Source organism: Tachysurus vachellii, chromosome 7 (assembly GCF_030014155.1).
Source record: "Tachysurus vachellii isolate PV-2020 chromosome 7, HZAU_Pvac_v1, whole genome shotgun sequence".
NCBI lineage: Eukaryota > Metazoa > Chordata > Actinopteri > Siluriformes > Bagridae > Tachysurus > Tachysurus vachellii.
Genome location: NC_083466.1, coordinates 21,928,332 through 21,952,469, shown reverse-complemented (window position 1 = coordinate 21,952,469; position 24,138 = coordinate 21,928,332). Strand labels below are relative to the sequence as shown.

At 37.1% G+C, this 24,138-nt stretch overlaps 1 protein-coding gene across 3 annotated transcripts; it reads right to left on the bottom strand.

The window, feature by feature from the left end:
* Nucleotides 1-9,625: 9,625 nt before the first annotated feature.
* On the bottom strand, nucleotides 9,626-23,640 carry LOC132848893 (butyrophilin subfamily 1 member A1-like). 3 transcript variants are annotated; one of them, XM_060874960.1, is made up of 9 exons: nucleotides 23,555-23,622; nucleotides 23,102-23,158; nucleotides 21,789-22,142; nucleotides 20,872-21,222; nucleotides 19,938-20,216; nucleotides 19,590-19,691; nucleotides 19,191-19,217; nucleotides 18,546-18,572; nucleotides 9,626-11,200 (listed from the first exon to the last, which is right to left on the bottom strand). In XM_060874960.1, exons 3-9 carry the CDS (start codon nucleotides 21,838-21,840, stop codon nucleotides 10,656-10,658), a joined length of 1,383 nt encoding a protein of 460 aa, XP_060730943.1. In that variant the 5' UTR covers nucleotides 21,841-22,142; nucleotides 23,102-23,158; nucleotides 23,555-23,622; the 3' UTR covers nucleotides 9,626-10,655. The 3 variants fall into 3 exon arrangements, with proteins under 3 accessions (XP_060730943.1, XP_060730942.1, XP_060730941.1); XM_060874959.1 differs by lacking the exon at nucleotides 21,789-22,142 and having other exon boundaries at nucleotides 23,555-23,640; XM_060874958.1 differs by lacking the exons at nucleotides 21,789-22,142; nucleotides 23,555-23,622 and having other exon boundaries at nucleotides 23,102-23,236.
* Between the last annotated feature and the right edge of the window lie 498 nt (nucleotides 23,641-24,138).

Sequence of the window (24,138 nt, the reverse complement as noted above, 5' to 3'; positions counted from 1 at the left end):
TACAGATTTAGAGGAGTAGGTAGCACAAACAGATCAATAATGTTAAGAGGATAAATGTTTATGTAATATACCACCAGCAGATTTGGAGCAGCAATCCACTCGGACAACATCTGCAGGGCGCTGAGCACCATCAGATATCTCAAATTGATACAAATGCACTGTTTCCCGAGTAGCAGGATCCAAGAGTAAATTCATGAAAAGTTCCATAACTTACCATAATTATACTATAAAAATGCCAAATAAATTAGCAAAAATAATTTCAAAAAGACTAAATGAGTCTACCCATTGGGATATATCTATAAGCATGAGCCTCGTCAGACTGTTCGTGGAGGTAATGTTGCCACTATCTTAGCGATTTTCTTAATGTTACTCAGAAAACTTCCTTTCTGAAAGCAGATTTTCTTTTAGACCTATTGGTTATTTTTTTGAAAGTGTTGATTGTAAGAGATTTTAAGGTTCACACTGACAATATAAACAATGCTTTAGGACTCACATTTATGGACTTACTAAACTCATCACTTGACCAACTCATCGATTTATTAAAAAAAGAAATTTAATAATATCTTACCTATAATACCTCAAAGTGATACCTCATCACAGACCATTACCTCATACTTTACACACTACCTGTAGAACAGACTAACTGTGTCTCACCACGTTATCGACTTAATAAAAATATTATTCTGACATTAATGACAGATTCACAAATAACCTACAAGATTTGTCTCAACTTCTTACTATATATAATATAGAACTGCGTTCAAGGACATTATGTAACAATGAGCAGTTAAAATGGGCATTATGTCATTAATTAATAAATTAACAATTGTAATCTTTGGCAAATTGCTGTTGTACAAAATAAATACTCAGAGTTTGTGCAGTAGAAAAGTCTAAACTGGCAGTGGGTCCACGTCTCATCCATCCATACTCTGTTTGTGTGTCCACAGTGTGTGATCTTATGTGCAACTTAAATCAGCACATTGGCTAAGGAAAAGGAGGAAGCTGACATGTACAATGTCAACTTTGTCATGAAAATAATTTTTAGAGATGTTATCAAAGATTGTGATTCAGAGTTTGAAAGCAAATGAATGGGTTAAAAATTGCACTGTAACTATCTAACCCGTCTCAGATACATTTTACCTATACCTTTGACTCCCTGTTAGGACATATACTAATATATACAATAAGTGGTCTGGGCATTGTGAAAGTGGATAGTGATCATTTATGAGCCATGTTCTGTGGTTCATAGGTGTTCCTTTGCAGAGGAATAAGGGAAGTGTAGTTCATTCTATCAGTAGTGTTGAGAATATCGTCGCTGTCGGGCAGAAACCTCGTATGTCCAAATTTTGTCAATTTTATATTTTTTCACATATCGATGCTATTTGTCAGTCCCCACGTGGGTCTGTTATTTTTACAAGTTATTAACCAATCTAAAGTCTTGAAAATAGCTTGAGCGCAAATCTCTTAACTCCATTGGACACTTCAACTGTCTGAGAAATCTCGTAACTCCACCTCTTCTTCACTCCGCGATAGAGCTTCGTGGCATATTTCTCCTCAAGATTAAGAGTCGCAACGAATCAACACTTCTTCTGCAACAAATCAACACGTCTACAGTCATTAGCTTTGGTTAACTATTGAAGCTTTGTCTCTTATCAAAAAGCTCATCATGACCACAGACTTTATTGAACACTGCTGGCTGCAGCGACTTCTGTGTCCGTACCATTCTTATCAATACAGCATAATCTCGTTTCTCCCTGCTCCCAAGTCATAAAGCTTGTATCTCCGATAAAACGTGACTTTGGGAAAATGTTGTGTTAATGTTGGTATACAAGAGTATATGATAGCAATATAAGGTATAATAACAACTTTAACGATACAATGTTTAATAACTCAAAAATATATGCCGTTTTTTTAATTTCCTGAAAAATATTAGTTTTGGAGATACGAGGATTCCGCCCGACAGCGACGATATGCAATAACAGTCTGCTGCTGGTGCTGCTGCCAATGATGATTATTATAAAATTTTCATGTAAAGGGCCTTTTTTCATTTAAAACACAGCACAGGTACTGGAAGCTTTGGCACTGTGTGCAGGTGCCAAGTCCTGTTGGAAAATGAAATCTGCATCTCCATAAAGTTGGTCAGAGCAGGAAGCATGAAGTGCACAGACAGCATCAGAAGAGTCTTGCCTGGGCTAAAGACAAAAAGGACTGGACTGCTGCTGAGTGGTCCAAAGTTATGTTCTCAGATGAAAGTAAATTTTGCATTTCCTTTGGAAATCAGGGTCCCAGAGTCTGGCGGAAGAGAGGAGAGGCACACAATCCACGTTGCATGAGGTCCAGTGTAAACACTGAGTGTTTCCACAGTCAGTGATGGTTTGGGGTGCCATGTCATCTGCTGGTGTCTGTCCACAATTTTCTGAAGTCCAAGGTCAACGGAGCTGTATACTAGGAAGTTTTAGAGCACTTCATGCTTCCGGCTGTTGACCAACTTTATGGAGAATCTGATTTCATTTTCCAACAGGACTTGGCACCTGCACACAGTGCCAAAGCTACCAGTACCTGGTTTAAAGACCATGGTATCCCTGTTCTTAATTGGCCAGCAAACTTGCCTTACCTAAACCCCATAGAAAATCTATGGGGTATTGTGAAGAGGAAGATGCGATATGCCAGACCCAACAATGCAGAAGAGCTGAAGGCCACTATCAGAGCAACCTGGGCTCTCATAACACCTGAGCAGTCCCACAGACTGATCGACTCAATCCCACGCTGCATTGCTGCAGTAATTCAGGCAAAAGGAGCCCCAACTAAGTATTCAGTGCTGTACATGCTCATACTTTTCATGTTTGTACTTTTCAGTTGGCCCAGATTTCTAAAAATCCTTTCTTTGTATTGGTCTTAAGTAATATTCTAATTTTCTGAGATAATGAATTTGGGATTTTCCTTAGTTGTCAGTGATAATCAAAATGAAAAGAAATAAACATTTAAAATATATCAGTCTGTGTGTAATGAATGAATAGAATATATAAGTTTCACTTTTTGAATGGAATTAGTGAAATAAATCAACTTTTTGATGATATTCTCATTATATGACCAGCACCTGTACTTGTCAGTATAAAATGTATAACTCCGGCCAGTCTGCAGTGCCCCCACCACAGATAAGAACAATGCACCCTAGATCCACACAGGCAAAGAGCAAGACAAACACCACAAGAACAAGACCAACAAATGAACACACATTTTATAGTCAGTTTAGCCATCTTACGTTGTTAAAAGCCGCTGAGAGACTGAAGCAGGAACTCAATGCATTTGCGAAGCATAAAGTATCAGTGAGGCAAACAGCTGTTAATAGTCCCTTTTTATTACACAGACAAATATTTCTTCATGTTTGAATGTTTGCATATATGTGTATATGGTCAACAAAGAATACATCGTCCTGACTCACCCCCTCTCTCCACCACACTAAGTGAGCAGGTGACTAATATTCCTATTCCCAGGTAATCCCGTGACCCTCCACCATGATCAGCTGACATTAATTTAACTCTTTCATGTCCCTTTCACAACTTTTTTGATCTATCAAATAACTGAAGGACACAGTAATATTTCAGTAGTGAAATGAGGTTTATTGGATTAACAGAAAATGTGCAATATGCATCAAAATTAAATTAGACAGTTGCATATATTTGGGCACCCTTGCCATTTTGTTGATTTGAATACTTGTAACTACTTAGCACTGATTAATTGGAACACACAATTGGTTTGGTGAGCTCATTAATCCTTGATCTTCATAGACAGGTGCATCCAATCTTAATAAAAAGTATTTAAGGTGGCCAATTGCAAGTTGTTGACTCTCCTCTGAAGTGTGGCAACATGGAGGCCTCAAAACAACTCTCAAAAGACCTAAAAACAAAGATTGTTCAACATTTTGGTTCGGGGAAGGTTACAAAAAGTCACAGAGATATAAGCTGTCAGTGTCGACTGTGAGGAACATAGTGAGGAAATGGAAGACCACAGGCACAGTTCTTGTTAAGGCCAGTAGTCAATAGGCCATGTAAAATATTGGAGAGGTAAAAAAAAAAAGGTCAAAAACAGCCCACCTCCAATAACCTACAACATCAACTTGCTGCAAATGGTGTCACTGTGCATCGTTCAACAATTCAGCGCACTTTGCACAAGGTGAAGCTCTACGGGAGAGAGATGCGAAAGAAGCCTTTTCTGCACACACACGACAAACTGAGTCTCTTGAGGTATGCAAACACACATTTGGACAAGCCAGCTTCATTTTGGAATAATGTGCTGTGGAGTAACGAAACAAAGATTGAGTTATTTGGTCATAACAAGGGGCGTTATACATGGCGGCAAAAGAACACAGCATTCCAAGAAAAACACTTGCTACCCACAGTAAGATTTGGTGGAGGTTCCATCATTGTTGCGAGGCTGTGTGGCCAGTGCCGGTACTGGGAATCTGGTTAAAGTTGAGGGTCACATGGATTCCACTCAATATCAGCAGATTCTTGAGAATAATGCTGAGGAATCAGACACAAAGTTGAAGTTACGCCGGGGCTGGGTATTTCAACAAGACAACGACCCAAAACACTGCTCAAAATCTACTCAGGCATTTATGCATTTATGAACAAGTACAATGTTCTGGAATGGCCATCCCAGTCCCCAGACCTGAATATCATTGAACGCGGGCTGTTCATGCTCGGCAACCATCAAACCTAACTGAACTGGAGATGTTTTGTAAGGAGGAATGGTCCAAAATACATTCATACAGATTCCAGGCACTCATTACAGGTTAAAGGAAGCATCTAGAGGCTGTTATTTCTGTTAAAGGAGGCTCTACTAAATATTGATGTGATTTTTCTGTTGGCATGCCCAAATTTATGCACCTGTCTAATTTCGTTCTGATGCATATTGCGCATTTTCTGTTAATCCAATAAACCTCATTTCACTAATGAAATATTAGTGACCTTCAGTTATTTGATAGATCAAAATGAAATTGCTGATCCAAACCCCAAATATTTATATAAAAGAAAATCATGGAAATTGTCAGTGGTTCCTAAACTTTAATGCTCTATCCGCCTTGAAATACAATTTTATTGTAACATTTCTTGCTCTCTTGTGTAAGTGGGCACAGCAGGTCTCTGATGAAGTGTATGTCACAGCCGGTCAAGATAACTAAAAAACCTTCTGCAACTCCATAGTTGATTTAGAAATATTTTAGAGGCCATTAAAGCCTTCAAGAGTTTAACTTTTTGTTTCAGTTGTTGATCTTACTGGTTCTCAAATGTTTGTTTTCCCAGAATAGAAATGATGACTTTTTATTTTGGTAGCTCCTCTAAGTCATCAACAAGAAATTTCTCATGCTTTAAAAGGGATTTGTAGAACTCTTTCTTATAATTTTGTTCTGCCTTTCTGTAATGTCGTAAAGCTGCCTCTGTTGCACATACTCAATTTTAGCTTGTTGAATCTTGTCATATTTATGTTGGCCAACATAATGTTGGCATCGAAGGTCTCTTGATATGTAATAGGACCAACGTTTATGTCCAGGTCACTTGGTGCCGGGAGTATTGAATTGGCGTTCGAGAAATTGGAATGAACATTGAGAAGATCTCTAAAGTAGTTACTCCACTCATCTCGTAGATCCTTTTTGTTGTTAATACTACTTCCGTCTGCTCTTTTCATTTTATATTGATGTTTTGACATGTTCTTCCCGCCAAGTTCATTAACGATCTCCCATGTTGTTCTAAGGTGACCAGAGGCTGCTGCTGATTTGAGTTATTGTAGCTTGCCTTCGAGATGTTGAACTTGGTCGTTTGCATAGGCCGATTCCAATTCTTGATTATGGTTTTGCTAAATTTCCTTATCTCTCTCCAGACGACTACTTTTAAAGGCCTTTTTCGCTCGGTTTCTCTTCTCTAGTATGCTAGTTGTTGCTTTTGAGACCCAATGCTTGGCCTTGGGTTTTCTTAGCTTTCCGAGCAGTTCGCTTGCTGTCTCCTCCATGGACCTTTCGAAGATGTTGTATTTGGTTTGTAAGTTGTTGACTTTGTTTTCTTCGTAGAGAGCATCGAATCGGTTTCTCACTGTTATGTTGAACTGGGCTTGAAGCTCTTGACTTGTTTTGAGCTTCTCTCAATCAAATTGGGATATACCCAAATATACCCACCTCCTGGTATAAAGTACTAGAAAGCAATACTTGAGTAAAAGTATCGTACAAGTATCGTACTAGAAAAAGACTTTGTTAGAAGTGAACTCAAGTAAAAGTCTTAAAGTATCTGATATATACTGTACTTAAGTATCAAAAGTCATTTTCTGATATTTAATGTACTTAAGTATTTGAAGTAGGGGGCACGGTCGCTTAGTGGTTAGCACGTTCGCCTCACACCTCCAGGGTCGGGGTTTGATTCCCGCCTCCACCTTGTGTGTGTGGAGTTTGCATGTTCTCCCCGTGCCTCGGGGGTTTCCTCCGGGTACTCCGGTTTCCTCCCCTGGTCCAAAGACATGCATTTAGGTAGGTTGATTGGCATCTCTGGAAAATTGTCCCTAGTGTGTGAGTGCGTGAGTGAATGAGAGTGTGTTTGTGCCCTGCGATGGGTTGGCACTCCATCCAGGGTGTATCCTGCCTTGATGCCTGATGACGCCTGAGATAGGCACAGGCTCCCTGTGACCCGAGGTAGTTCGGATAAGCGGTAGAAGATGAATGAATGAATGAACAACTTTTTCCAAAGTTGAGTAAACTCAAAAAGCTGTCCAGCAAGTTGCCTTGAAATTTTAAGTTGAGTCAACTTTTTTTTTTTTTACAGTGCATTTCACATGCATGGTCGATATGGTAACTGAACCACATTTACATTTCTGACATTTAGCAGACACCCTTATCCAGAGTGACATTTTATTTCAAACTGAGCAACTGAGGATTAAGAGCCTTACTGAGGGGCCCAACAGTGGCAGCTCGGGGGACCTAGGATTCAGTCACCTAGTCCGATCAGTAGTCCAGTGCTTTGACCATAAGGCTACAACGTCCGAACCACAATGAACATGCCTCAATGCTTGTTTTCATGAGGGAGTGTGGGTCAAGGTAATGCTGCTTTGAAGAGTTTTGGAACTTATTTAAACTCAAATGGGAGATTTTAGTCATTCTGGGGCACAGCAGATCATAAAATGGGTCTAGCCACACCTGTGCTTAATTATAACGATTGTTCTCTATTGCAGTGAGCTGGTGAGCTGAAGGTCAAGGAATGTAATAATTATTGATCTTACTTTCCTGTATCACATCAGTGTTTTGTTTATCTACAGTAGGCACAGGAAGTGTAAATACATAAAGCATCTAACTAGAAAATAAATCTTTAGTTTTATACATTGTGTAATTCATTGAGAAAAAAATTATATCACAATGGTCAGTGAAATCCAAAATCATACCCATTGAGGGATATATAAAACATGATCTTAACTATTCTTGTATATTCAATTTTTTTCCACATAGCCATAATCATTTAAGGCTTTATATGTCTAATATAAGAAGCACAGTTTCCTTGATCAAATCAACGTCAAAAATCTTATGAGTTATTATCTAACAGAGAAACGCGCTAATCGTTGGCGTGGTGAAGTTTTGTTTGTTTATGGGTCTTAAGTTTCAGTGCTTTTTGAAAGTTAAAAGGTTTCCTCACTTAACCGCAACTCTGCTTCCTGTTTGTGTCTTTTACATCAGTCTCTGTCATTTCCCACAACATTTTTAACATTTTTTCCTTCTCCAAATTAATGTAAAAGAAGAAACAAACTGTGTCTGTATTTTTTGTGGACTGCTCCTTTATGTCCTTGTGTACAGTACATATATATGTAATCTTTACATCTATGTAAATGTAAAGCCTTTTACCGTAATAATGAATAGATAGATGCTATTGCATTCTTCTTTCCTTTTTTTAATTTATTATTCACCGAAATAAGGGATTATCTTTGCCCCACCTTTTTTTAATTGTTAGGCTAGTAGCATCTTTCATCTACATGAAATCACAATAATCTGAAGTGAGACTAAAGCTGGGAGCCTAGGGTATGAAACAACGGTTATGGTGAGGTTGGGTTTCATATGCTGCTCCCCTTCATGGCGCATGGGCGAAATCCTCAGCTGAGGGGATAGTGCCTGCGTTATTATTGCGTACTTTGTACTTGTCAACAAAATAAATAAAATAAAGTATATAAAGTATATTTCACGTATATTAAATAAACAAAATAAAGTATATTTCACGTTCTTTGTTTAATAGCGTGGAATTAAATACATTCTCTTCTTCCAACATTTATCTATTTATTTATTTATCTATCTATCTATCTATCTATCTATCTATCTATTTATTTATTTATTTATTTATTTATTTATTTATTTGTTCAGACAACCTAAAGTTCTTTGCAGTCACAAGTAAAGTATATTGCACAGCACAAAACACAATCTGTTGTTGAAGGTTACTCATCAGTGTAAGAAATTACAGAAATTGCACCCAAATTCCACTCCAAGGTACACATCTAAAAGAGCTCATCCCTAAAAAGGTTAAGTATCATAAGGTAATACGTTTAGGACTCTAAATGTATAAACTTGATTCAATTATAAACATGGGAATGGCAGCAGGACATTAAGCATCACCAGTGGCGTGCACAGACCTGCAGTGGGGCAGGGGCGGAAGGACCAAAAAGGGCACTAAAAAAAAAAGACAAAAATATTACTTCAAAAAACATAACCAAATGTATTTTTGTACAGATTTTAACTTATTTATGAAATTATCTGTATTTAAATCAGTATTCGTCCATCTGTTGTCTTTTTCTTTTTTATTTGAATGACTTCACGATTAATTGGAATGTCTCGCTCAATGGAGAGCAGCAGTAGGTCAGAAAGCCTCTCTTCATTACACAGACATCGAAGACTGGATTTCACAAGTTTTAACTTAGAAAATGACCTCTCAACTGTAGAAGTGGAGACAGGCAATGTTGCATAAATTTTTAGGAGTTCAGAAAGAGATGGGAAAACAGACTCAATCTCATTGTCTTTTAGGCACTTTAGGATTCCTTGTGGATTTTTTGGAAAGCCAGCTACTGGCTGACATGGGCCAAGAGAGCAGCAGAACTGTATGTAGTTCTGCTGCCTGTATTTATTAACCTGTATTTTAAGCTGATCAACATGAGCTGGGTCTGTTGGAAACTGTAAGGCCAACAAGGATTGGTTAATGTCTTGTTCACTTGTACCCTGAATCTGGTATTCAATATCTGCTCCTGTAGCTCCTTCCTCTGTTATCTCTCTATCCTTTTCTTGACTCATCTCTTCTTGTACCTCCCTTTCCATCTCTTCCTCTTCCTCACTGAGCCTAATGTCTCCTTGTATTTCCTCACTTTCTTCCTCATTGGCTCTAACATCTCCTTCATCTTTCTCACTTGTCTCAACTGCTTTCCCTTGAATCTCTTCAATACTTTCCTTATCTGAACTGCAGCTCTCTATGAACTACAACAAGCTCTCTACAACATTGAGTCGAATGTTTCGACCAGTAGATGGCAAACATTAGCTCGGTTTTTATCAAAACAGACATCAGCAGCTGAACTTAAAACAGTTTATTGATCATATTTCATTTTGCAGTAAAACTCAATGTGGACTGTAACTGTTTTTATTAATATTTGATTAGCAACAAACATATAAATAAATACATAATGTATTTCAAATAAAACTTTACAGCACATTAAAAAGGAACATGCATATCTAAATTTAAACAGAAACAGTAGAAATTCTCATTTAATAGATTAATACATTTGTAAATGTTTTAGAGGTGAAAAGAGTGTCAACGTGATCAGTTTGAAGTAAGAAATTGAAGGGGTGATGTTGAATGTCGTCAGTGGTTATGCTACACAAGTAGGCTGAGAGTTAGAAGAGCAGGAGAGATTGTGGAGTGAGTTATAAAAGGTGATGGAGAGTATTCCCAGATGGGAGAGAGTAGTGATTGGAACAGACATCAACAGGCATGTTGGTGAAGGGAATAGAGGTGATCAGGGGCAGATTTGGTATTAAGGAAAGGAACCTAGAAGGACAGATGGTGGTGGACTTTAGTTAACACTTATTTCCAGAAGAGAGAGGAACACAGTTACATATAAGAGTGAAAGTAGGAGTATGCAGGTAGATTACATTCTATGTAGAAGAGGACATCTGAGCGAGATTAGTGACTGCAAAGTGATGTTAGGAGAGAGACAGCATCAGATGGTGACGTGTAAGATGTCTCTGGTGGTCAGGAAGAAGAGGAGAGGAAAGATAGAAAAGAAGACCAAGTGGTGTAAGAATGTTGTGAGGAATTCAAACAGAAGCTGAAACAGGCTTTGTGTGATCAGGAAGAGCTTCCAGCTGACTTGGAACCTACAGCAGAAGTGAGGAGGGTGCTAGGTGTGTCATCTGGAAGGAGAAAATAGGATAAGGAAACATGGTGGGGGATCAAGAAAGTACAGGACAGCATTTGGAGGAAGATGCTAGGAAGAGTGGGATGTAGAAAGCAGTTTTTATCTAGATTGCTCAACAGGTGAGAGAGTGAGAAGGTGCCTGAGGAATATATTTGTGGAAACAGATGATTTGCTTTGTCGACCTTTGACGGTTAAAGCCGAAAGTAGAAGAAGACATTTGTGAGGTGAAAATTCATTCAGTCTTTAATTATAGGAGAGATGATCAGTGGTGCTGAATTTTTACCTCCAGCATTGGCCCGAGGACTGAAGAAAGGGTAGAGATTTTCCGTAAAAGACTGATTGGTGTAAGAGTAAATACAAGAGCTGGACATCACATCATAAAAGGTGACCAGACCCTCCTCATAATCCACAAACACCCCCACCACCTCCACCTTCTTTCTCAATGGGAGGGGGACAGAGGGGTCTTCATAAGCCCAGTAATGATGCTCATCCCACATAGCCACAGTCCACAATCCATCCAGAGGCCTCATTGTAATCTTCCCCTTCCTGTTAACATTTTCTCCAATGACTCCTAATATCCACGCAGTTTTCTGTTTGACCTGCACCTCATAATAAAATCTCCCAGAGGAGAAACTCTCCTTTCCCAGAACATTAACAGATTCATTAAACCTCTGTGGTGTATCAGGGAGATCCTGGCACTTGACTCCACATTTCACTTCTTTTCCATCAGCAGACAGGATGAGTTCAGGATGAGCTGTATCAGGATCCAGAGTCACATCAACTGAGACAAAACACACATTGTACGATATGAGTATGCAGGTGAAAAAAGATTAAAATCATTATCCACTCTCTCACTCTCACTCACTCATTTTCTACCGCTTATCCGAATCATTATCCAATGGATTATATTTATTAAGATTTCTAATAGAATTTGTAAAATATTTATTTCTTAACTATAACTATATTAATTCAGTGGCTTAATTCAAATCTACGTCATCTTTTTTACTTCGACACAGACAGAAGACTTCTTGTATGAACAGAAAATTTAGAGAAGGAAACAAAACAGAAGACAATTTAAAATTAGATTTAATACAAGTAGCCAAAAAAACCCTACATATTTATTTTGCTTGTACAACTTTGTACAATATTTTACATTGTATGCTATTTTGTTTTTTAATATATACAATATTCTATGTGCAATAAATTATGTATGTATGTATGTATGTATGTATGTATGAATAAATAAATAAATAAATAAATAAACTCTACATTTATTTTGCTTGTCCTACTTATTGTTTTGTAATGTTTTTCAACATCCATTTATAATGGTTTATCAATAAGCTTTTATTTATTAAACTTACAGTCTGTACTTACTGTAGTTCATTATTTAGAGTCTAAATCCAATTCTGTGAGAAATAAATTCTCACTCACTCACTCATTTTCTACCGCTTATCCGAATTACCTCGGGTCACGGGGAGCCTGTGCCTATCTCAGGCATCATCGGGCATCAAGGCAGGATACACCCTGGACGGAGTGCCAACCCATCGCAGGGCACACACACACACTCTCATTCACTCACGCAATCACACACTACGGACAATTTTCCGGAGATGCCAATCAACCTACCATGCATGTCTTTGGACCGGGGGAGGAAACCGGAGTACCCGGAGGAAACCCCTGAGGCACGGGGAGAACATGCAAACCCCACACACACAAGGCGGAGGCGGGAATCGAACCCCCAACCCTGGAGGTGTGAGGCGAACGTGCTAACCACTAAGCCACCGTGCCCCCTGAGAAATAAATTATGAATATAAATTCCTGATAAAATGTATGATGAGCCTGACAGGTATGGGTTTTTTTCACCTAACAGAAATATAACCTTTTAACAAGATTTTATTTCTCCCATTGTTTTAAAATCGCTTTTTATGTTACCAAATAAGTAAAATATATGCACATTTTTATCAGTTTTCTCTTGAGTTATATATTTTTTTTTGTTTATTTAAATGATGGATGAAATTAAGTTGTGAAAAGTTTTTTTTTAAATGTAAAGTTTTAAGTACAGTGATGCCTTCGAGATACGAGTGCTTTGACATACAAATATTTTGAGATACGAGCAAATTTTTGAGATACGAGCACTCGAGTCCCCGCCGCCGAAACAAAGATCCCCAACAACCACATGTGCTCTGTTTCTCCCGCCTCAGCTTCCCGCCTCTCACTCGGTTAAAGCCGCCTTTCGACTGCACACGACAAACGACGGCCGATAAACAGGAAGTCATTCATTTCCTATGGAGAGTCGAAAAGGTGCTGCGTGAGGTGCCGACCATCTGCGTGAGGTGCCGACCATCTGCGGATCCGTAATTTTCCCATCCGTTTTGAACGTTGGATCAGTTAAAAAATTTGAACTTGTGCGACTACACCGCATCTGATATGCCGACCGGACAGGTTTTTATTAAAACGACCGGCAGATGTTAGTGAGCAAGAGTGACAAAAAACAGAAATTGTAGCAATTAAGTTCAGTTAAAAGAATTTCGGTTAAGTTCGTTAATTTTAGTGAAGTTTAGTTAAGTTCCATTTAAGTGTAAAGTATCATTAAGAGTGTACAGTAGCGAGTAAGTGAACGAAAGTGAGTGTAATTTCTCCTAACGCCTGTTTACTCCTCCCTCAACCTCCGTGCGCATCTTCCGTTAAATAAAACCAGTTTATTTTTTTAACATTCTCTTTTATTACTGTATGTTTTTATACAATATTTGTCATTTATAAATACAGGTACTGTACATTTTTCATATTCAAAACACAAACAAGACAACTGGAGTGAAATTTTGTGAGCTGGAACGGAGTAATGGGATTTCAATTCATATAAAATGGGGAAAATTGCTTTGAGATACGAGCAAATTGAGATACGAGCAAGGTCACGGAACGAATTAAACTCATATCTCGAGGTATTACTGTAGTTGTCATATTTTTTGCCCGCTAGATGGCAGTGAAAGACCAGAACACTATACACAAACATCAGGTAATAAAAAATCACTGCAAAATAAACAGATCAATCATTTACTAATCTGCTAATAAAAAAATAACATATATTATTTAAAATCTTATAAAATGTAAAGCCACAAATTCGCTGTGAGCTCTTGACAGCAAATATAAGAAAAAGAAGACAGAAAATTTCTTTCCTTGTCCGAATGTTTTCTTGTAACATGTGAGTGTTTGAGAGAAAGCATATACACTTTACTGTGATTATTAAGTCAAAAACTAAAAATAAATATATTTCCTCACACACATTCCATGAAATCACACAGTTACCGATACAAGTAAATTGCTTATCACATGCAGACAAACCAATAATAGCAGCATATAAAGGATTAAAACCACAGCCACAAACACCTCTAGCTGACCTGGAATCAGTAAGTCTGTTAATATCAAGAGGTTTTTACTTCCTTGCAAGGCAGCTTGAGCCAGGTTCATTAATATGATCCAGATTTTCGGTTCATCATAAGAGTTGAGCCATGTGGCCATGTTAAATATATATTGAACAAACTCAACTGTTGTCATTAAACAGATCTTTTTTTTAGCAAATAATATTTAGCACAGTATCCCACCTCACATTTAGACCTACTTTCACGCTTGTGTTTCATGGATGAATTTGTAATGATAAACCGTTTTTCAAAAAATGAGTCTACATAACCAGAGCAACAGTGAAGATCTCACACAGCATGTGCACATCAGGCTCTGCCATATCATACTAATTTTGAGGTTCTCTGCTTTTTCACTGACACGGTCCTAAACTACAATCTGGGCTTAACTAATCTTCATCATGTTTTACATATCTAAACCAGAAGTGTACTGGTCTCAACCCTACATGAATCCGAAAATGAAGAACAAAGGTTTCTCAAACTTAAATATCTAAATATTTTAATTGCTCAGGAACAGCATATGTGAGTATATCCATAAGCGCAGTGAGAAACAAAGACTTTTCATTCTATATCACACATGACTGCCATTGCGCCCTTTGGAATTGGCAAAGAATTTGACAACTCTGGACTACATAGTCCAAGGAGGGCATACAGTATATAAATAAATGAAGACTTCGTTCATTTGTGGTTGAGACCAATACTAGTACCACTGTGGAGGTTTGGATGTTACTAACATCCTGTGTAACCTTGTTGGATGTTGCTTCACTTGCAGATAGTTCTGACTTCCTTCAAATTCTCTTGTTCCTTTGACTGTGGAAGCTTTCCCATTCTCACTTTCACTTGGTTTTAGATCATAGGGATATCACTGGATTGCAAGCAATCTTGGCTTTTCTTGTAAGACACTTTACAAACTGGCTGAAACTAGGAAATGTGTTTGTTTCTTCTTCAATTTCCATGACCTCGCAATTCCATTTTGCAGTTAACCAGTCAGAAATGTTCATTACATTCATTGAGGACTTCATCAATGCACTATCTTTAAAATATTTGGCAATGAATTAAGATTATGTCTGAAAGCCTTAGCAACAATGAATGGGTTTCAGTAGTTTAATAGGATACACTGCTTTATCAATGGCCACTGTTAAATCTACTGCTGTGTCTCCACACTCATTGATTCTGCTCTGTCAGTAAAGATATAGGGCAGGGGTTGTGTGTTGCTCCTGTGTCTTTGCAGCTTTTTCAAATTTAAATTTTGTTTATCACATACACAATTATACACAGTACAAAATGTAGTGAAATGCATTTAAGGACTTCCCTTAGTATTAAAATCACTGAAGTAAAAGAATAAAAATAAGACACAAAAAAGTACAATAAAATAAAGTAGAACATATAGGGCATATAGAGAAAATATGGGGTTAAATTACAATAAAAAATAAATAAATATATGATTTTTTTTAAATGCTCTCATCACCATGTGTCACTTGGCTAGGGTCTGGTTGCTAATACTGTATATACACTGACTCTGATCATGGCATGTGTCATCAATTTGATGCTGTTTGTAAACAGGTTTTTGGAAGAGTGATGGATCCAGCATACCAATCAAATAGTTCAGTTGAGATCTTCCATGATTTATCTAACACAACTTACCATTGTTCAGTGTTAGGCTCCCAAAAAAGGTAATGGCTATTATTAATGGAAACAATGCTACAGATGTGAAAGCTAAAATGGCCTCAGGATGCCATGAGATAATTATGCCCCGATGGTCACCATACAACCTGATCCTAGCTTAGACAATCTTGTTCATATTCACTGACAGGCAACCCCTTAAAATAATTCAGTTTGAAGTCTAGGGGGATGTAAATGGTGTGTGGCATTCACAGAATTATGTAACTATCCACAGATGAGATGCTAACAGGATGACATATTCTTGTACCTTATCTTAGGGGTCCTTGCAAATGGAGCTAAGAGTATATATGCAACTACTAACTTCTATACATGAAGACATCTATTTACAGGATGAGAACAAACAGGTAAGACAGGAAGCATACGCTCCCTTTCCAGTGGTTCCTGGAGATCAAGTGTATATGAAGGTCTTTAGGAGAAAGTGAAAGGAGCCCAAAAAGGAAGGAGCTTACAAGGTATGTGTAATCCGTTACACTAACAGCTGTACAGAAACGTAGGGCTTAAAAGACAAGAAGACAATAAAGCTGTTGGCAAAGTGGGGAGTCAAGAAAGCACGAGTCAAGAAGAATGTACAAATGAGAGAGAAGTGGCAGGCCCAAGTCAAAAAAGAGAAGACGACTCAGAATGGCATAGAGCCTGATCAAGAGAGTGACTCTGGTGATAAGGATGATTCTGACATACCTGCTGCACATCTTGAAAGAGAAGAAGATGAACTGCTGCACACCCAAGAACCAGATTCTTTAAGGGGGTGGGACTTAGTAAGTCTTAGAGAAGGGAATGTATAGGTATTTCCAGATATTGTATGCTACTTTCTAACATTCTAATTACTGGATTTTCAAAAACTTCAGCACTGTTGATTTTGATCCCTGACCTGTGCTCCTGATCCCCCACCACACAATGTGCAGCTTGGACGATTGTTGTTAGAGTAGTGGAGGCTACAAGGCTTGCCTTAAATCTACAAGTTTTTCCAAACTATATTTCTGTTTTTGTGGCAAAATGAGCAAACAACTTTAATAAGTCAGTAGATCCTCTTCTTTCACCCAGTTCAATCACAAATGACAATTACTGGTTCATTCTGAAAGTAAGGGATTTGTTCAATATGTCCAACCAATGGTATTGCCTGGTTTTCAATTTAATTGGTGAATTGAGTTATATTGACTGGGATGTGAAAGGTGAAAGTCTGTGTGTGTGCGTGCGTGCGTGCGTGCGTGCGTGCGTGTGTGTGTGTGTGTGTGAGAGAGAGAGAGAGAGAGAGATGCAGAGACTGTGAAAATTGCGTGTAAAGTGTGGAAATTCAGTGCACATTAATTTCATATCAACCTCAAAAACAACTCCATAACATCATAACATTCCTAATTACAACTAAGATAATACAATAATTTATCTGATATGATAAATGACATACTATCCATCAAACATACCACCTTTTTAATGAAAATGCATAGATATGTATAGGGCTGGAGCTAAAAAGTTTACCATCACTATAATGTGTCATATCAGTCGATATCAACAATTATTGATACATTTTATTAACCTTTTTAAACAATGACCAATAGTAAAAAAGTTTCAATTTAACCACTGATTTTTTTTTTATTTACACACTTTATTAAGGCAAACAATAAATAATTTTAGTTTAACAGTCAAAATCAAATTAAACAAATATCTTTCTTATATCGTACATGAAGATCAAATAAGTATTAAACAAACTCAATCAATGTGAAATAACTTATAAGAACTTATAAAAAACTTATAACTTAAGATAATAACTAACACACTTTACAAAAATAACTCTCAAACTGAAATATTCCAGCTACATGGCTTCATTGTAAATTGTGATCTAGGAGGTCAAGTTGGTTCACTCTCTCTGATTTGAATGCTGCCCTTGTGCTGTACATGTGACCACATTACCCACTTTTTTGTTATGTAATGCCAGAGTAGCGAGCAATGTTCAAACCGGTGTTAACCAACAAAGCTGTTAAACCTACATGATCTTAAACAAACAAAACAATCCTTGTGTTAAAGTAACAGTGCAGGGTAAAGATTATATAATCTTTGTTAGTTCAGAACAAATACAGTATTATGTTTTGTGTGTCAGACACGAATGTCTGAGCAGGCAGAAGAACAACCAGGCCAAGACACAAACTGTGCACACTGAGCAACCAAGTAAGTCTGCAGATAAATTATGGCATCCTTAAACTTTGGGTTGCCACATTTTAGAAGTCACATTGCTAATTCCATGGCAGTAGAGACTGGATAATAGAAAACTCTCTCTATTTTAACTGTATGATCACAATCTACAATTGATAAAAACATGGTTTCACTGAATTCCTGAAAAGAAAATAGCTTCGCTGACCATGACACTGCAAAGCTTGCTGAGAGCCATCACCAAGGAAAGAAAAGGAAATCTGTTCAACTAAGAAAAAGAGGTTTTCAAAGTCCTCAATAATGCAGTCATAAATCAACTGAGAACTTCTTGAACATTCCAACAAACAACAAAATTTCCAGTATCTAGAGATTAGCGTCACTTAAGTTTTCTTTAGTATTAAAGCTTTGAGTTAAAGGTTATAAAATTGTTACATGTGCTGTCAGTGCAGACTAGACCTCTTTTCAGGATCAATTAGACACCAATAAGATTGTAAGCTTTACAGATATACAAAGTTATACCATTTGAAACTGAGTTTAGCTGACAAGCACTCCCTGTATTTTAGTGATAATACATAATAACGGTGGATACAGTGGATAACATTTTAGCTAATGACAACCACGAGCCTACTGGATTCATCAATCACATTATAACAAAGTAGCATCAGGTTGCTAGGCTACTCAGGCCTTATTGTGACCATTGTTTTGTTTGCAAATACCAAAGTGGTCCATATACTGTATAGACAACTACATCCCTCATCACAGCATGCACTGAATAACACAGGAGTAAAAACCAGGCCTCACATGGCAATGCTGTCACACACACTGACACACAAATACACAAATTACAGAATATGATTTCACAGTAATAGTAATAAAAATCTTTCTTACCTGCATACAGCTTTTTCTTTACAAAGTCTGTAAATTAGGTAAGTCAGCAATCATTTATATTGTTTTCAAGACTAGACATAGAGGTTTAATTCATTGCCTTTTTGTTCATGAGTTTTAAAAATGACCTTTTTTATTTATTTTTTCATATTTCTACTTTACTACTCTACATTTTTTTTTTTTTGAATTGCAGTGTTTAAAACATGAATTTTACCTTCGTTAGGTGAGTATTATTTGATAAATTAATGAATTAGCCTTCCAAATGAAATCTGTGAAATTACTGTTTAATGATGATTAGAAAGATAATTTTATAGATTATAATTTTTTTTAGTGAAATTGTTTTTTAAATTAGTAATTCGCCACCACCACACTTCAGTATTATGTCTATTTTTCTTCTTTATTGCCATTAATCAGTTATTATTGTCCAAATCTTGTTTCAACCCCCTTTCACTACAGCAGTCTAAACAACCTAACAAACCCCCTGATACCTTTGTGATTAGATTTATTCAGGTTGAAGCCTCAGTAAACTCTCACTGTTTAAAACATTTTTATTATGTCTCTAGGTTGAAGGTGGTCTGATGTTCTTTCTTTAGTTTGCCCAATTAAATAGTCAGCATGATCTTAAAAGTACAAAATGTTAATTCTCACCTGTGAACTGCTTCTCCTTTTGAATCTCTGTGAACAAAACAGATATTATTTTTACATATTTTGTATACATTCTATATAAATACACATTTTTAATCAGGGTATGATTTATAAGGTAAAGGGACAACAAAAAAGGATTTATCAAATATCACAGTCCTTTATATGTACATACTACCTCACCTGTCATAGCCATTAATCAGACTGAGGTAAATGTAATGGAATGGAAGTAATTGTTCCCTTCAGTAATCTTGGATTGTTTGAATAATTCCTTCATATCATTTTTTTCTGAATGTCAGTAATTTTTCATTTTGCTTTCAAGACGTATGCCACAATTTTCTCAGATATGGCAGAGGTAACAACTAGGTTCTACAGTGTTGTTAAAGAAAGTGATTTAAATTTTACCTTCCTTGTGACAAATAAATGCAGTTATCATCAATCCAACAGCAACAAGGCATGCTGTAACTGAAATGCTGACAATCCATTTCCAAGCATCAAAGAATTTACCTAAAATGAAACCACATTTACCTCATAGATATTTTTAGGAAATAATTCAAGAATTAATTTATAGGTACAAAGATCTTACTTACAGAAGTACTGTATTGCCAATAGATAAAATACAAATAATGTTGATGCAGAAATTGTATATGTTAATCATGCTCATGTGTCATTATTAATCACATTAATTTATAAGGATTAGCATAAAATAACAGTATAAACCTAAGTGTAAGTATTTTTGTAATGAACACTTACTATTAATGATAACCTCTGCCTCCATCATGTGATGTTTTTGAAGTAGTCTGCAGTAAAACCTGTTGGAGTCACTAGAATCATAAACAGTGATGCGGCGTTTAACGCTGAAGCCCTCGGTATCTCTGTGTATCTGTGTATCTTCAGCAGTCAGAGTGACTCCTTCTCTGTCCAGCCACAGAATCTCAGGTTCAGGGATCCAGCCTCTAGACTCACATACTAGATTAATCCCTCCTGAGTTATCAAAACTCTCCATCCTGATCACTGGGTGGCTTCCCTGAGCTATAATCAGTTAAAAAAATGTAAGCCTTTAAACAATCAAATACAAGTAACATAATCTGCCCAAAAGAGGTTCTAATTTGTGACAAAACAAATACTATCTACAAAAGCTTGTTTCTACAGTATACCAATTTTAATAAATTTATTCTGCTGTACATAGATCTCTATAGGTTTCTACAGAGATTTGGACAACTATGGTATTTGTGTTGGGCACAACAAATAAATATTTACTAAATTACAAACAATTATTAACATTTATACTGTATCAAATTTTCTTGCTGCTTCAGTGTGGAAAATCAGTGTGCCTGAAAGTACAACTGAAAAATCTGATTTGCATCATGAAATCATATCAGTATGGACCAGAATAAAAGGAATGTTTCCAATATCTGGAATCCATGCCATTTTGAGAGCAAATGGCAGCCCTAGCCAGTATTAGCATTAGTTCTGTAAAGCTGAGTTGAGACAATGTCCATTGTTAAATGTGCTATACAAATGAACTGAATTGAATTGAATAGTATACAGTTCCTAATTAAGTGCTCATTAAGTGACTTTTAAATATGAGATTAAAATTGTATTATGTATGAACAAACAGAATAATAAAAAAATTACATAGTATAATTGTTATTGTATAAACCTTAAGTGCAGAAACAGATCTTACCCTCAACAGTGACATTCACGGTGATGTCATCAGACCAGGATTTGTCCTCAACAAGACACTTGTAAAATCCTTCATCTGAGACCCGGAGATCTGAGAGTTTGAGTGAAGCATTGCCTTTCTGTAGCTCCTCTTTAAACATTGATGTTCTTCCTCTGTAGGACTGAGCCTGATTTTCATTTCTGTCTTCATGATCCCTATAGAGATGCACTAATGAATCCTTTACATAGAGTTTGAACCACTCCACTGTCATGTCCACAGCACTGGTGGTGGGTTTGATAAAACAGGGCAGAATCATATCTTCACCAGTTACAGCAACAAGAGATGCTTCTGGACCAACCACCTGTAATTGTTCTGTATTGTGGGGGGGAAAAAACAACAAATATTGTATGTCATTTTTCTATATTATATGTATACAAAAAAGGACTTTAAGAATGAAGGTCATTATTTTAAAGTCAATACTAATGCTGAATACATGTTAGCAGTAACAGCTTCTTATAGGATTCTGGAGGCTGAATAATGTTCTTTTATAGCCTATTACATAAACAACACCAGAGAAACATACTAAGTTAATAATTTATGGTGATGTTTTTCATGTAAAGATGTATAATAGAGATAAAATAAATCGACAAAATAATTACTGTATGTACAATCTACATTACATCTAAGACTAACTTCAACAATAAAACAATTATTTTGACTCCTCATGAATGTGTTGCAGTGTAACTACCACTATATACACTCACCATCAACTTTAACAATAACATCCGTCCAACTCAAAAATGCAGTTATCCAATTAACACACAATGCATAAACTATTATTATGGTTAAAAATTTCAATTAATGTTCACATCAAACTTTACAATAGCTAAAATGTGATCTCCACAATTTACCAAGAAGTTTAATGAAATAGAACATGCCCTTGTGCACGCAGCTGAAACATGCTCCTCGCAGGACTGATGCAGCACACATGTATACACATGCTTGCCCGCTCCTCAGGTAATATCCACTGATGAATGTGCTTTCCAGAGCTTGCTGAGGAAAGTGAAGGTGACCCTCCCCACACCTGCTGTGCCCTGTGAAGCTCCCTAGGTCCTGCCTCGTTTGCTCAGCCCTGCTTGGAAGTCACCTCCACAGAAAATGCTGCCAAAGACCAACGACCATTTCACCTACACCTCATCTCCATTCACCTCACCATTAACAATATGTGTAAAATAGCACTCCTGCAAGTCTGTAGCAGCTGTGAGCCCGTTGCAGCCGTGAGTTGCTACACCCTGTAAGATGTGAGGGATACATTGTAAAATGACTATATGATAGCTAAAAATCCCCCTTTAACGATTTAATCTGATTTAAATAAAAAGCACACAAGACATATATTATATCAGTAAAAACATTAACTTATAAGTTAATATATTTTAAAAATAAAACCATGAAGCAAAAGTGGTTGAATTAATTAATTTATTTATATACTTCATTGCTTATTTATCTCTCCGTGGAGGTTATCTATGAATTAGTAATAGTAATGTTAGTTCAGTCATACATGATCCTTTCACTGTTTTACCCACCACCTTTGGACACAAGCCGTAGTACATGGCAGAAATTGTCTAAAGGTACTGGCTAATCAGGTACCTCCTGATCTTCTCTGAAAGCTTCCTGAAGACAGAAGTAACCAACAGAGAGGTTCTCCATCACTCCTGCCTCCTCACTTTTTTCCATAAAAGGGAATTTACATGGCTAATGCAAGGAATAACATTGGAGTGGACTGGATTGGACATGACTGCTCAGGCTATATTTGCATTTAATTACACTATGGTAAAATGATACTCCCTTTATATCTTTCAAATTTGCAGCTGCTGTTTCAGAACGTCTATAAGGGTGCTGCCATTTTAATGTCTGTTTTATGCATTTTTATTTTGAAAGATCCTGCCACCTGTTGGCATCTGTTGTATCTTGTATACAATAACAGAAACGTGAAACAACTGAGCAACTGAGGGTTAAGGGCCTTGCTCAGGGGCCCAGCAGCGGCAGCTTGGTGGACCCGGGGTTCGAACCCATGACCTTCTGGTCAGTAGTCCAACACCTTATCTTTTTTACCTAATAATTTTTTCAGAATTGTGCGTCTACAACACACACACAACACAGAGACAGAGACAGAGAGAGAGAGAGAGAGACAGAGACTGAGACAGAGAGAGAGAGAGAGAGAGAGAGAGAGAGAGAGAGAGAGAGATCATACCTGATTTAGAGTCCACGCTGAAAAGAATCAGGAGAGTCACACACGACAACATAATCCCTGAAACAAGGGAAGAAACCATCTGTATTTTTCACGCTCTCGAGACTCTGAGCACAACTCGACCTCTGCAAATGGTCCAAAAACTGCGTCACTAGTTTTATGTAAGCTACACTAGGGCGTATGTAAGCATACAGGGCGTGTGCAATTGGACTGAGGCCGACGCTTACATTAAATGAAATAAAATTAAGAGGACATTAAAAGCATTGCAATATAGAGACAAAGCTAGTTAAAAGTAATGAAGTTCTCCTGTCTCCCTTGCGACATGAACATTGTATTCATTAATTATATTTTAATATCATATGACAAATCAAAAAGTAAATTAACCTCTACATCAAGTAAATATACATTTATATAACATTTAGCGACATAACAAAATATTTGCAAGGAGAAACGTACAGTTTACAAGCTCTTCAGCTTCAGACGCTTGTGGAATAAGCACAAAGCCCAAAAATCCTCCCCTTAACTTAACTGTTTCGTGAAAGGTTCATGAGTTGAGACTTTACAACACGGTGCACATTAGTGACATCTTGTGGTAAAAGGTTTGAATAGCTGTATTTGCTTCCCAGAGGAAAGTAATAACTCATCCGCTTTGAAAACCATAAAGGCGATAAAAATAATTAGTGATTCATCTGTGTTGATGTGCTACTTACTGGGAAGAGAGTCTGTGATTACATTTCTGAAAAAATCTTGAATGAATCCTTTCAGTGTGGCTGTTAGAGGAAAACAGAGGCTTTGCAATAGTGGAACAATTTTGTATGAACCTCTGTATAGGTTTACCATCCCCAAGAATTATTTTCCTCAGATTTTTTTTTTCAAATCTGACTCTTTTACTTCTCCAATAGTGTTGGCTTTGTCTGGGTCAGTCACCAAACCTGTGTTGTCAATGGTGTGCTGGAGAAATCTTCTGGAGAAATCTTCTGGAGAAAATGGCACTTTTTGGTTCCAGCTTTCACCCATGCACTCTGAATCTATTGAACACC

Coding starts and splice junctions, on each gene's coding strand:
- LOC132848893 (XM_060874958.1), bottom strand. CDS start 23,180: ATGGTTTCTTCCCTTGTTTCAGGGATTATGTTGTCGTGTGTGACTCTC. Junction 18,573..19,190: donor AAAGGAGAAGCAGTTCACAG/GTGAGAATTAAC, acceptor CCTAATTTACAG/ACTTTGTAAAGAAAAAGCTG. Junction 11,201..18,545: donor AAAGAAAAAGCTGTATGCAG/GTAAGAAAGATT, acceptor GTTTTGTCTCAG/TTGATGTGACTCTGGATCCT.